The 13,726-nt window shown below is 34.0% G+C and overlaps 1 protein-coding gene across 11 annotated transcripts in view; it reads left to right on the forward strand.

Annotated features, from left to right (window-relative positions):
• STXBP5 (syntaxin binding protein 5) overlaps nt 1–13,726 on the forward strand; it is a 100,896-nt gene that overhangs the window by 59,916 nt on the left and 27,254 nt on the right. For 4 of the 11 annotated variants that reach the window (XM_071806391.1, XM_071806390.1, XM_071806394.1 and 1 more), the window contains 7 exons: nt 467–507; nt 2,579–2,799; nt 4,183–4,361; nt 4,927–5,052; nt 5,529–5,680; nt 7,215–7,298; nt 11,609–11,674. In XM_071806391.1, the coding sequence (XP_071662492.1) occupies nt 467–507; nt 2,579–2,799; nt 4,183–4,361; nt 4,927–5,052; nt 5,529–5,680; nt 7,215–7,298; nt 11,609–11,674 (869 nt within the window). The remainder of the gene's footprint in view (nt 1–466; nt 508–2,578; nt 2,800–4,182; nt 4,362–4,926; nt 5,053–5,528; nt 5,681–7,214; nt 7,299–11,608; nt 11,675–13,726) is intronic. The other 7 variants (XM_071806392.1, XM_065833452.2, XM_071806396.1 and 4 more) reach the window with 2 other exon arrangements.

Below are 13,726 nucleotides of genomic sequence, written 5' to 3' on the forward strand. Positions count from 1 at the left end.
ATACTACATATTGCAGAGAATTTGAGAGAGAGTCCTGAAAAAATCTAGTCATCCAGTTCTCAGTTTCAAGGGTAAATAAACAAGTTGTGACTCATTTACACTGAAATATAGTATATTTAGGCATCTCCTTTACAAGTGTCACTCCAAATAAACAGCATCTTATAAGAAACAACACGTGGTAAGGTATACCAAACTGCTTATGTGAAATGTAGCTAACTGAAATCAGAATTTAAAGTGGTAAATTAGTATTAGTACAGTGCAATTCTGGGGAGCTGGCCCCTTTTGTCTCAAGTATCTGGGTCACATGTATGTAGAATATCGGTTTCCAATAAGTTGTAAAAATAAACTGTCACTAAGAAAGCTAGTAAAAATAGAATGTTAACCATATATTTTCTAATCAGTAGCAAAGAGGTCTAACATTCCAACTAACCGTTTTACCATCTTACTATTTTTTAATATTTCATAGGCATGCTGATGGGTCAATCAAGTTTTGGGATGCCTCAGCAAGTAAGTGTTTTCAGTAGAGATTTTTTTTTTCCTGTGAAGTTGGAGTTTTCTAAACTTGCTGATTTCTCTAGTGGAATGTACTTGCAGACTAGTCATTGACATTATTTTCTGCCTCAAGTAGTCAGTAACTCCACAGGAAAATGTTATTTAAAATTGAATAAAATTAACATTATTTTTAGATAATTGTTTTACTCTTTTTCTGCCTCCTTGAAAGACACTGGTAATCCAAGGGCCAGCTCAAATGAAAGAGTTCTAAAATTTTTAGAAGCGTTCTCAGAAGCACATTGAGCGTAAAGATGCATGACAGGCAAATGCATTCCTTTTTAGTAAAACTGAATTTCAGTTAAATTATTTCTGTCTTTTTAGACAGGAGAGAGGCATGTGTTTATAAGACATCAGCTCCCCATAAATTACAGTATCTAAAAATGAGAATTGGAACCAGTAGTTGTGCTAATAAAACAATGTAGGCATTTGTGAAGGAAGGCAAGCAAACAGTAAAGACACTTTTCTTTGGTGGAACACTGAACAGACCTGAAGAGTCTGATACATTTCTCCTTAGTTATAGGGTCAATTGTATCTGATGATTTACACTGCTAACAGTGAGAAATGCAGTAAGAATTGAAATTAGAATGGATTACATGGAGTTGGATGTTTTAATTCATCTAGTTCTGACTAACCTTACTTTTTGCTTCAGACAGTTTTTAAGTACAATCTTCAAGTCATTACTAGTTGTCTGAAAACTTATGGAAGACTGAGATTCCAAAATGCTAAGGGAAGTGTGGGAGGGAACAGATGCAATGTATATGTTTAAAAACTGGGAGGAGGAGTATTTGGAGTGTTATATGTCTTTAACTTCAGGTTGCAGTGAGGGTGGAAACTGAGGGGGGAGGGTGGAACCCACAAAAAAACCCCACACTAATTTTGTGTGCTTAAAAATTCTATTTAGCATAGATCTGTCAAAAAGAGATCCTGCTAAAGATGTTTAGTTTCTTTCTAAAACAGATAAATAAACATGTTAAGGGGCAATCTGCATCTATCCTGTATCTTAATTTTAAAACTTTTAAATCTCTTTAATAGCACAGTCTTATAGATGAACTAGGGAAGTGAGATTCAGGTAAAACCACTGAAATATGGAAGAGGAGAAAGTGTTCTGTAAATTAGGTTTTTCTAATTATATGATTAGTATTTGTAGCATGATGTGGGCTGTTGACTAGAGAATATGCTTTTGAAGTCTTAAAGCAACACCAAGACAATTGGAATAAAATAATTAGACCAGAAATAATTAGATTTACAACTGAGAATGAAATTGCTAATTCTTGAATATCATCCAAGACCATTATTTGAATCTAGGATCTATGATTTGTACTCAGGACTTATGTTCTGGGAAAAAAAAAAATCAGAGCTCTCATGGGTGATGGTGTCAGTGTTGCACAAAAAAGTATTATTGGGATAAGTATAATTGGAGATATCTGTAAAACCAACATGGAGTAATTCTTCTACAATTCTAAACTGTGGCAAGGCCTTGCTATAATGATTCTAGGAAACATGCTATCAAGAAAAATATGGACTGATCAGAGGGCAGTACTTTTGAATGACGGAACAAAAAAAATGGAACAACTGGGACTCCTAAGTCTGAGAACAGAGATGAGAGGCTAAGGATTTGAAATAGTGTAAGGAGAAAGGAAAGGAGCTTCATTTTCTCAGCCATAGGTAGGCTTAAGTTGTGCGTATGACACACGTAACTAAATGTTATTGTTATAAAGAGATCCCTTAGTATAGTTAAGTCTTCAAGCTGTGAGGGTTTAGTTAATAACTGAAGGTTAGTATAAATCTCTCCAGAGAAAGGTTGGGTTTTCTTTGCTTTTTGTTTATACTAAGTGATGCTGCATTGGGCAGGTGGTACACTGCATGGGAAGAGGCAACACAGATATACAGTCCTTGTACTGTGCTTTCTTCTGTTGAATATAGTGGCTTTATCTGTGAAGAAAAGTTTCTAAATTAAAAAATTAACAAGAGGAAAAATACCTGTTTAGATCAGAACTAATTTTTGTCTGTTTTGGTTTGTTCCTAGTAACTCTGCAAGTACTCTATAAGCTAAAAACAGCCAAAGTGTTTGAAAAATCACGGAATAAAGATGACAGGCCGAACACAGATATAGTAGATGAAGATCCATATGCTATTCAGATCATCTCATGGTGTCCAGAAAGCAGAATGCTGTGCATAGCTGGAGTTTCTGCACATGTCATTATTTACAGGTTCAGCAAGCAGGAAGTCACAACGGAAGTCATTCCGGTAATTAGTATAAACATTTTTTAACTTTGTGCAATTTAACTATAATAAGACTGTTGTAGCAGTTTAGTTATTCGTTGTCCTTCATTTCAGTTGATGAAAACAATTTTCCCAAAACAAAGAGATGTATTTTTGTGGAGGAAAAATAATTAAGAAATTCATCAAAAGTAAAAATTATGCACCAAAATTTTTATTTTCATTGGCTTTTTCAGATTTTGCATCCAATAATAGTTTTGTTGTATCTGTCAAAGCAAATAGTGGATCAAAACTTGGATGTACCAAAGGTAAAATCAAAACAATTCAACGAGATGTGGAGTTTAAGAATTTTCAAAACTTTTAGGGAGTTGACTTGTCACTGTTTTATTCTGTATAAGATACAACAATGAGTTCTGTTACAAGAGTTTGAGAAGTACTTTGTTAAATCAGACACACACATGCAACTTATCTCTATGCATGAGCTGAAAGTTTGAAGCCATTTAATTATAAAATAATGTATATTCTGAGTAAAGCATTAATGGCAATGTAGTTGGTTCCACTCCCTACCCACCCACCCCCCCGACCTTTGCTCCCTTCAGGTAAGTCTCAGTTTGAGATGAGGCTTGTTGTTTTGCTTCTGGTGTTTACTTATGCACAAGTGCATTCCCTTCTGAGGGAGTGCTTTTTCTAAATTAGTTTTACAAATCAACCCTTAGCAAACTATTCTTCAGTACTAGGAATGCTTTAAAAATACTGTATATTTGTTTCAGTCCATGAGTTAAGTTCTACTTTGTATAGGATGAGAATAAAACAGTGGAAAACTTTTTTGACTCTTCACTACAATTAATACTAATATTATTATAGACTCACAGAAGGAAATCTGAAATCATTATGAACTTGGAGTTCTTTAAAATCGATGGTCTAGTTCAGTGTAACAATAAACATTGAACTAAGTCCCATATGTACAGTGCTACAACAGTATAAAGTGTAGCTGTCTACATACTTTCATCTCTTGTTAGTTTTAGCATTCCTAAACTACATAAAACAAATCGTCTTTATAATTGAGAATTTATTATGTGCACAAAACAATAATTGAAAGGGTCTTGTATCCACTGTTTAATTTCTTTCCAATATTAAGCACCAAACTTTTAAATATTGGAAAAATGGTTAGATTTTAAGTTTTAACAATCTTCAGATATTTAGTCTGTAATAGTGTGAATCTGTATTTTGGAAGACCACACGTGGGTGTTTAGGTTGCACTGTTTATTAAGCTACTGTTATCTTTTAAAAGATGAAAAAGTCCTAGGTGTCTCTTTTATCACTAGTATCTTCAGTTGCACTTCATTCATTTTGTGTATAGTTTTTTTGAAAGGCAGAATTTACTGATATATGTTTTTCTTTCATTTACAGATGCTGGAAGTACGTCTGTTGTATGAAATAAATGATGTTGAATCTCCAGATGGTGAGCAGGTGCCACCTTTACCAACTCCAGGCACAGGTTCCAATCCTCAATCCATTGTTCCCCAGTCTCATCCATCTACTAGTAGCAGTTCATCTGATGGACTTCGTGATAATGTCCCATGTTTAAAGTAAGTATATTCTGTTATACTTCTGAGTGTGAAACTTGTGATGAGGATCTAGGTACTTGGATATTTTTACAGATACGTCATTGTTGGTAAAAATATTGTGTTTCTTAGAGCAACGTTTTCCAAATATTTGAAAGTTGAGTTCTGTTTTAAGAAATTAATATTCTAATCTTAATTTCTTTAAACTTCCTAAGCTACTTTTTAAAAACATTCCTTTGGAAACTGTGAAAAGAATTGCTAACACTTTCCTTTAGACACTGTACACTTCAAGTCAAGACAACATGCTAATGCTGGTATGCCTTACTCTAAAGAGGGGAGAAATGAAATATTGGTGATAATTGCTCAATTAGTTTTCCATTAGGTAACGAATCAAAAGGGCCTTTAAAAAAAGTGAATTAGCAGTTCCAGTGTGTTTCTTCTCTGGTAACTTTTATGTGTTTGTTGATTCTTTGCAACTTTCCAACTTCCTGAAGTCCAGTGTGGTGTAGAATTTAGTGAATTCTAAGTCCAGAAGGGAAAAATGGATACTGGGGGTAATCATAAAAAGACTGTTTTGTTTACATTTCAGAGTTAAAAATTCTCCTCTCAAGCAGTCTCCAGGCTACCAAACTGAGCTAGTTATCCAGCTAGTGTGGGTGAGTGGAGAACCTCCTCAGCAAATAACCAGCTTAGCAGTCAACTCAGCGTATGGCCTGTAAGTATATTCTCCATAGTTTTTTCATTATTCTGTTAGTGGTTTAAAATAATCTATTAAAAATTAAGTCTCCATGTGTGTTCACGCAAGCTGCACAAATACACAAGAGAGGCAATCAGCCTCATGTGCTTGAAAGATAATTCTTTTTGGGTCATGGCAGAGTGTGATGATGTTAATGTCAGAAACAAATCAGCATCACACTTCCTCACCTGGCACTGTACAATCAATAATAAGTGTCATTTAAGGCTCTGTCAGATCAGTTGGCAAATACAATGACAGTGTTCTGTTCTATTCAGTATCATGTTTCTTTACAAGAGAACAATTAAGCATTCTAAAATAGTAATTTATAAATATGTGAAATTTAGAGTAATTGATAAAAATGAAGAAGTCTTAAATTCTGAACAACAGCAAACACTGATATAAGACCTTACCAATATTTAATGAGCACTATCTTTTCTTTCCACTTCTTTTTCCAGAGTAGTTTTTGGAAACTGTAATGGTATTGCCATGGTTGATTACCTCCAGAAGACAGTGCTCTTGAATCTAGGCACTATCGAGCTGTATGGCTCCAATGATCCTTATCGCAGGGAGCCACGATCTCCCCGAAAAACTCGGCAACCATCTGGAGGTGAGTGACCCAAAACATTTTTTAACCAACTGTACCTTTTTTTTTCTGAGCTTATCTGAGCTATTAGTGTGTATTCTTTGAATACAAGCATCTTTTTCTCCATTGTGGTATAATCCATTCTTCTTGATCTGTCACTATTGCAGGTTTGTTACTTCATGTTTCCTTCAAAACTGTTGCTTACTGGAATCTACTGATGACTGATATCATAACTTACTTTTCAGTGTAATGTATGTTTTAAGAAAAAGCAGATGGGAAAATATATCTGTGTGAATAGATATAAGTATAAATGCACAATGGATTTATGCAGTTTAAAAGATTTTAACTTAATAACAGAGGATGAAGTAGAAGTTTCCCTGGTATTCCTGATAAAACTAGTACCCATATCACATGCTTGTATAAACCCATTAATCTTTGCAAATACCAGGTGTATCTGCTGCGATCCTTTGGCTTCTTATTTCATACTTTGACTAGAAATGTCCCTGACAAGTTAAAGCTTGTTATGTTGTGTATACTGTTATGTTATGCTTGAGAGGAAGCCTGTGATTTAAATTACCCAAATAAGCTTCCACATACAAAGTGGCTAAAAAACGATTTTTTTTAAAAAAAGTGCTTTGAAGTAAAAATATAGTGAAGAAGGGTGTTTCTTTGCAACTGAGGAAGAAAGTGACTTTTCGGTCAAACTTCCAAGCTTTTTATTGCCAAAAGGAAAATTTAGTATTTTAAAGTTTTCTCCTTGTTATGTAAAGGATACTTTTAAGTTTATTTGGAAAACAGCTAAAGATAGAATGATAAATAATGTCACTGCTGTCCCAAATTAGTATTTATTTGATAGAGCACAAGTTTTCTGAACAGTTTATTTCCTAGCATGGATTGCTTTATTTTGAGATCCAGATTAAAGTCCAGGTAAGTTCTGTAGGTAATCTTTTATTCAAATTGAAATGAATGCTCTAAGTTGTATTTTATTAGATCATTGGTTTGAGGAAGATGCAGTTAACACGAATCAACTTATTTCAGTTCGGGAACCTGGTCTAAAAATCATTAACATAGAGGAGAACATACACAGTTGGTATCCTGTCAGATAAAGTTTTATTCGTTATAAGAAAATATTTAATAAAATGTTACTTTACATGAGAGAAAGAAATAACCTTACTGGTTGACTGTGTTAATTTCTCTTGGGAGGGCTTGAATTCTGCTTCATGCATTTAGAATCTAAATTTTAGATAATGAACTGCCTTTTGGAATGTTAAACACAACTTTCTTTATTTCCTTGCTTTTTGTTGTTTTAATGTATTGGATTCACATAACTCTTGAGTTACAGCTGTCTCTAAGATGTTCCTGAATGAAGTCCTTTTTAATTATGAATGTAACTCTTACATGAAATCATGTATTTTTTTCTCATCTCATGTGTTAATACTAATTATCTGCATGGCAAAAGCATTTTATAAACCTGATTGTACAAGTTATTCTGCTGGCTTTTCTGTCTCAAATGTACTGTTAGTGTCTCCGTCTTTCCTTTTCTCATTGCTTCATAAAGGTATGCTGACTGTGGCTTCTTGCATGTGCGGCCTTTCTAACTTATATTCAGAGTCTGTGAAAAAGCTTCGCACCTCTTATATAAGTAAGTCATCTCATGGCAATAAAATATTTTTTGAGCATCTGAATTTTGTACTTGTTCACTTCCCATAAATATTTTTGTTAGTCCATTTTAAGTACTTGTTTTACATTTAGAAACCATTTTTTAATCCATTGCACATCTATTGTATTTCTTTTTCATGGCATCTTTAAAAGAAACTTGAAGAAAAAAAAAAACAAGCATAATATTCTGTGTTTTGTCATTTTAAATAAGTATCAAAATGAAAAGGAGATCCTGTCTCAGAAGTTACTGCTGTCTACAGATCCAAAATCTTTCTCACCAGAGTTAGTGTCATTTTGAGATCTAAGGCTAGAAGCTTCCCTTGCTTGGTACCCCTTCTGGCAGAAAAAGCTTCAGAACTCTAATGTTAGACTGTAATTATTAACGTTGTAAAAGATTTGCCTATTGATTTGTCTAGTACAAACGAAAATTTACTTCTACAAAGATGTTGTTCATAGGGATTCCAAGTGAAGGTGTCAGTGTTGCGCAGCCCTGTGGGGTTTCCAAGCAGTTTTGAAGTTCAGGCAGCCATCCAAGGGAGGTAGCCCATCAGGGCTTCTGACTTACTCCATCATTCATGACATCCAAGAATTTGGAGAATGTAAAGCTGAATTTTTTTTTTTTTTTTTTTTTTTAAAAAAAGCATAACTTTGTTCCTTTCCTTAGGATGCTGGTTTTCTCTAGCCCTTGGGCAGAGGTAGGTAACCTCACCCCATTTTTTAATTGAAGGAGAGTAGAATAAAACTAAGCTGAAAGAAAAATAACCTGGAGTTATTTAAAAAAAAAAAAAAAAAAAACACACACACAAACACTTTAGGTTGTGATCTGATTCTGTTAGTTCTGCTCGTTTTGTCTCCCTCAACAAGAAAAAAGAACTACATTTCAGATGGTAGGCTCCATAGCCAAATATTGTTTTCTGTATAGTCTTCAATCTGCCAAGGGAGAAAGGGAGATAGACATAAAAGAAATGCCTCTGCATTAAGATGAGACAGAACTGAAAACCAGAATGGGCCACTGATTTATTATTGTGAAAGGAAACAAAAGATGGGCAGGAGTCCCAAAACTGTTTTCTGAAGCCAGTGATTGCAAAGCTGAATTTACCTGGACTATTTAAGAATAAGGTAAAACAAGTTTTGTATGAAAGTTTATTTATTAGGCATGTAGCTAAGTCTCTTTCCCTCCACCATCCCTTCAATATCTTGATTCGCTGGAGCTACAGTCTTTTTAAAAATGAAAATAATTTCTGTAGAGAAACATTATTTACCATTATTTGTAATTCTTTCAATATGTGTTACTCAGAGTTCAGTAGCTTAAATAATAAAACATTATTACTGTGTAATTTTCCACAAAGAAGTCTGTTACATTAAAGAACAACCCTGTGCTATACTGATAGGGTTGAAACTGTAAGAATCAGAATACTTTTGGATTTTGCATTCTCCCTGTGTTTAGTGTCTTCAAAGATACAAAGAACTTGTGCTTCCTTGGCTTTGATTAAAGAGACATGCCTTCATTGAATTCTTTGTCTTTAAAGCCCTTGTATTTCAATACTTCAAAATTATTTTTTCTAAGAATAAGACATCTTCAACTACTGTACAGCTCTAATGACCTTCAGGGAGTGTTAGTACTTGATTCATAAAATCTTTCTAGAAAAAGTGTGCATGTAATGTGGCTGTTTTAGAGAAACTGCATTTCCCATTCTCTTTGAGAAAGCCACAGTGTATCTTAAAAAAAAATAAATCATGGTATCCTCTGCAGGCATTCACACAAGTTCTTCATTAGTTATATTAAGTTCAGGTTCAGACAGCATGGAACACAGCAGCATATTGTTATTGTTCATTGTATCCTAAGACTGGCAGAACAAAAAAATAAATTATTTTAATGTAGAAGGGAGTAGAAAAACATTTGCTGTTACTCAACCACTTCCATAGGTTTTGCCTAAAATATACAGCAGAAATTGATTCTTCCTTCTTAAGAACCCTCCTATGCTGTATGCTCTAGCATAGAATGTCTGTTTAATACATCATCAGTATCTGCTTACATATTTATAATTTAGTAAATTACATGTCCTCAGTCAATCAATTGAAAATTTAGCACGGTTCTTAAAAAGCACAAGATCTTCCTTTGGCTTGTGTTGCAAGAATATGTATGTTTCTGTAATCTTATTTTTTTCTACAAGAAAGAAATTCAGATTTCTGTCTTAAAGCAGCATTTAGAGATGAGACTTTCTACAGTAGCTAGACCATAAACTCTCACGTCATAAATCATTCTCTTTAGTGGGATCTTAACTAATGCATAAAATTTTTGTATAGATTTATGATGAATGTTTTGGGGGTTCTCTGTGGATCAGTTGATATGAGTTATTTGTGAAGATGTATATTAATCAAATTTTAGCCTCAAGACTTCTCACAAAGAAATCAAGCATGCAGGTGTGTGACTTCATTGTTGGCTAAATCCTGTCAATGCAGGATTTTAGTTTTCATAGGAAAACTAGTGTGAGAAGTTAAACTCTTCCTGTGAAGATAAATAATTTAAATTTTTCTAGGGAAGACAAAACTAATTTCCTGAACTGTGTGTTTGGATTTGTAGAGTTTGGCTCCCAAAGGAGCATGATCTAGAAACACAACTATTTCTGAAAGCACAGTACAGGTTTTTGTCCTGTAGTACTGCTACTCTCTAAAACTTGTGTTGCTTGTTGGGAGAGCAGCACCTGGATTTCTGAAAAATCTGGTCTAATACAAAACATTTAGACACCCATGAATGTTTAAAACTCTGGTGCTTTCAGAGGTCAAATCACACTTTGTTAGAGAATATATACCACGATTATCTCATAGTGCTCATTGATTTAATGACAGATAAATAAACTGCTTTGTTCTTTCTTCTGTGTATTGGAAAGGTATAGCTTCCACCTGGGATTTTGCCATACATTTTGGAGTTGAAATTGGTTTCTGGACTTTTGTTAAGCGTAGGCTTAACCAAGCCTTATGGTCATTTGATAATTTCACATCAATCCTAGTCATTGAGTTTAGAGGTTCAAGCTGTACATGCTCTTAGTACTCTTAAAAAATATACTTTGCATAAATGGAACTGTGAATGCAATATACTTTTAACGTGTTCCACACTAATATACTTCAGGAGAACACTTTTCCTTTAAATGGTGAACTTCTGTGTTAGCATTTGAAAATTCTAAAGCTTTGATGGAAGAGTAGTGCTGTTCCCTTTTTTGTTGTTGTCTGTTAGCGGATATTTACAAATTCACTAGTGAATGTGTAGAATACAGCTGTATAGGCAAGCTTCACATCTGCAAGCCTTTATTGCCTTAGCTATTACCATTACACCTCTCAGGCTTTTTGACTATTTGAAATATTTGTGTGCATGTAAAAACCTTTCATTTTAACAAATATCTTTAACTTGTACTGTTAAGTATTACAAGCTTGTTTGCATTAGTATCACCTAATGAAGTTTATGAAGGAAACTTTAAATCTAAAGATGAGTTATTAGCCTTAAAATATCAATAAAATGCACTTTTCTTAATTTTAGGTAGTTTTGACTGGGATTTATTGTCAAAAAGGAAAATGGGAGTGTTCAAGGCTAGGTTGGTTGGGGCTTTAAGCAACCTGTTTTATGGAAGGTGTCCCTGCCTGTGGCAGTGGGGGTTGGAACAAGATATCTAAGGTCCCTTCCAACCCAAACCATTCTATGAACATACTGCAGTTATTCAAATAATAAGATTATGACATTGTTAAAATTTAGTGACATTCCTTCATACAAGGAAGAACATTTCCATAAACACCCTAGAACCTATATTCTGTAAGGAACATCAGTTTTGCTGTAAAATAGACTTAGCAATGCATCAGCAAATACAAAGCTTATCACTGTAACAGTGGGAAAGTAATTTGAAAAAGGGCACTGTGTTTTACACATCATGCTGCACACATGCTTGTAATTCTTAAAGATCTTTTTTTCATCTGACTTTCTTTTGCAATTGAACTTTTAATATAGTGTTAAGCTTTTCAAAGCGAAGGTGATATTTCTTATATATCTGTAGGATGTAAATAATTAACTGTTCTGATAAGTCTGTCTTGCTGAAAATATGGTGGATTTTGTAAAGAAAATTTCAGTAGGAAGAAGTGAGTACAGACACTGTGGGTAGTGTCCAAATTTTTTTCAAAAAGTTATACATTAATTCAATCACAACTGGCTGCTTTGTGGCTAAAAATAAATGAAATTCCTAAGTGCAGTGGAAAAAAAAGGTAAAATAGCAGTTTTATTTATTACACGCTGGTTTTGTGTTCCAGCAGGTCTTTGTGATATTAATGAAGGTGCCGTGGTACCAGAAGATCGCTGCAAATCACCCACTTCAGGTAATCATAACTTTCTCTGATCTTCAGTCTTAAGCTTCGTATTTGTCCAGAAGATGGCATGCTTTAAGTCAACATTTACTAGTTAAGTAATTATAAAAAACCTGTTGTCTCTAAGTGTTTGGGCTGTCATAAATTTCACTGTGTTACACAACTGCATTTTTAAAACAAGACAGATTTAAGAGTTGCAATAGGACTAAGTCATGAAGATGAGTGAGAAGAGATATAATCTGAAATATTTATGCTTCAGGGAACATACTGCACAATGGAATTTTGAAACATTTAAAGATGCACAAATTCCTGTAATAGTTCATGTGTCTGTGTTTCAGAGTCCTCAAAAGTGGTAAAGATTACTTATGTAAAAAGACCTAGTTCACTTCTGCATCCTCATAAGTGGTAAACTACTTTTTTTCTTTGGAATTGGAGGTCTTTAGAAACTGGTATCCTTACCAAGTGACACTCCCTCCTCCCCTCCTCTCTTTTTTTTTTTTTTTTTAGTTGCCACTACTGCATGTGACTATTTTAAATGAAAGCTTTAGTAATATGTAATACTATTTAATACTTTGTTTAATATTGAGTAGTTGAAGCTATAGCCATATAAATACTTAATAGTGCATGTCAATATAGTATTCAAGATTAATATTTCATGTGGTAGCTAAAAATTTATCTTCACCTACTCTGAGAACTTCTGAAGTAATAGGTCATTTAATCTGCTTCATTCAAAGATGTGTTCAATTTAGAATAAAGGACAAAATTACAGGTTTACTCAGGTACCTAAACTAGTATGTGCACTCTTTGGAATGTAGTGCAAAATGGTAATAAAAATAAGAATATAATTATAGATTCCTTTTCAATTGTTGCCTGTATCTTTCAAAGCTAAGTTGAAAGCATAGCAAAGCAAAATATCATGTTTGTAGCTCTAGTAGAAATTTTAACATAAATTTTAATTTCTGATTTGACAACCACTGTCTTTTGATGTGAATTTTAAATTCTGCGAAACTCTCATCTGGATCAGTCAATGTCATTTCCCTTTTTTCTAACCCTTACTTAGAGCAAACTTATAATAAAAGCAAAACCTGGCTGGCAGTTTTGACTGAAAGTCTTCACTGAAGATGTGATTTCATGACAGACCTGTGCGATGCTAAGCATTGGCATGCTGAAGTTGTCATCTTCAGCATAATTTTTTAATGCAGGCTTTTTTTTTTTTGTGGTGTGTAGGATAAAATGCAACTTTGCTGTCTTATTTTTAAATATCAAGACCAGTGTCTATAAATAACTTGCTGTGTGGTGCTGCCATTCTGGTAAATCATTTTCTCTGTCAATATTGAGGAGACTGATGATAATTCTTAAAGTCCAGCCTAAGGTTAGCTTCTGATAGACTGCTATAAAGTATGTACATGAACAACTAAGGTGTTGTTGCCCTTAATCTGTGTCCTTTTTTCCCCACCTTCCTCCAGTATCACTCAAATGTCAGCCCAAACCACTTCCAACTGGTACTGCTAAAACTTTTAAAACATTATTTAATTTGAATTAGAGGTTTTATCTCATAATTTGGAGTGAAACTCAATTCACTGTTTCCACTAACAGTGCGATGAAAGCAAGCCCAAAGGTGAAAATAAAGGTTTATAAGGAAAAACCCTAAATTAAATAATATGACCTCTCTCCCTCTTGTCTCAGTTGTGTTAGCTGAAGTAGGTTAAAAATGAATCCAATCTGGATATTTCTTTAAGAGAATTGAAAAAGGGGGCAGTTTAGAATAGATTGATTCAAATGTTTTAAAAGGAAGCAGAATTAGGGGGAAATTTCTAGCCCTGCAGAGGTAGAAATCAAGCTCCAATTTATGCATCGACTATTTGAGAAGACTATTTTGAAGTTCGTTCACATTAGAATAAAATCTAGAAGCTTGGATAGCAGAGTGTTCTGTGAAAGAGTATAGAATGTCTTAGGTATATGCACAGTACTGAAGAGAAGTAAGTCTGAAGTACCAAAAATAGAGGAAATGGACAAAAGATGGAGGGGAAAAAACATTGTTGCTTTCCCCTGTAAAACAAAAGC

This window comes from Patagioenas fasciata, chromosome 3 (assembly GCF_037038585.1).
Source record: "Patagioenas fasciata isolate bPatFas1 chromosome 3, bPatFas1.hap1, whole genome shotgun sequence".
Lineage (NCBI taxonomy): Eukaryota > Metazoa > Chordata > Aves > Columbiformes > Columbidae > Patagioenas > Patagioenas fasciata.